This window comes from Poecilia reticulata, linkage group LG14 (assembly GCF_000633615.1).
Source record: "Poecilia reticulata strain Guanapo linkage group LG14, Guppy_female_1.0+MT, whole genome shotgun sequence".
Classification (NCBI taxonomy): Eukaryota; Metazoa; Chordata; class Actinopteri; order Cyprinodontiformes; family Poeciliidae; genus Poecilia; species Poecilia reticulata.
This window is the reverse complement of record NC_024344.1, coordinates 3,220,970-3,221,946: the sequence shown is the minus strand read 5'-3', so window position 1 is coordinate 3,221,946 and position 977 is coordinate 3,220,970. Positions and strand designations below refer to the sequence as shown.

General features: G+C 36.5%; 1 protein-coding gene across 1 annotated transcript in view; it reads left to right on the top strand.

Annotated features, from left to right (window-relative positions):
* Positions 1-977, top strand: part of LOC103475696 (actin filament-associated protein 1-like 1) — a 15,269-nt gene that overhangs the window by 6,379 nt on the left and 7,913 nt on the right. The window contains exons 2-4 of the mRNA XM_008427500.2: positions 582-644; positions 761-846; positions 939-973. Of these exons, the coding sequence (XP_008425722.1) occupies positions 582-644; positions 761-846; positions 939-973 (184 nt within the window). The remainder of the gene's footprint in view (positions 1-581; positions 645-760; positions 847-938; positions 974-977) is intronic.

The window sequence follows — 977 nt, the reverse complement described above, 5'->3', positions numbered from 1 at the left end:
GAAAACACAGGAAAAGTTTAACAGGTAGCAATACTTTTGCAAGACAATGTCAAATCTTTTAACTTATGCAGATTGGGCTTAAAGGATTTAATATAACAGTGCAGATTGTGGTTATTGWCTACAAACAGTTGTTGAAAACACATTTGCAGCATTGAAACTCCCTGTAGTTTCTAAAGCCAGGACTTGTTTATCTAGAAGAGTGCAGGGAATGAGGGAGGATAAAAGGATTGATGTAAGAGGATAATGAAATGCAGAGTTAAAAGAGGATAATGAGACAAGGTCAAAGGAAGGCGATGAGCAAAATATCCTGATGGCTGACAAGTACAATAATAATGGGTCTGCTGGGTCTATGTACTGTCTGGGCTTTAGTCTTCCACACATATTGCACATCTTTACTTATCTTTGTTTACTGAGAGCTCCACTGCTCTTCCTTGTAATCAGATGTTTCCACATAATTAAATTTTTCTGATATGCAAAGAGTCTTTTCTTCAGATTCAGTTTTCTGTATCCATTAAATCTGGTGATTATGTTCTTGGAAAAAGCTGAAATAATACTTTGCTCATGTTTTGTGCTTTCCGCAGTCAATGGCTCAGACATCTACATGAACGGCACAAGCTTTGTCGAGTCTCTGTTTGAAGATTTCGGTTCGTAACATCTTTGAAACATCTTTCAATCAGTTTAGTTAAATTTTAGAAGTCATATTTCATGTTATCGTGTTATAAACATCTTTTTAATAGCATAACATTTGTTGTTGCTTCAGATTGTGATTTGCACATGCTCAGTGCATCACCAGTGGAGCAGAAAGAACCAAAAGACAAAGAGGAGAAAACACAGCCTAGTAAATCAGTAAGTTTTTTTTACACCTTTCTTATAAAACCAGATATTTATCTGAGCTTCCAAATATAATTCTGTTTGAATTTCCTTTATTTCACCCGCAGACACCCACAGACACACCACCGCCTTTGCCAGCAACACCA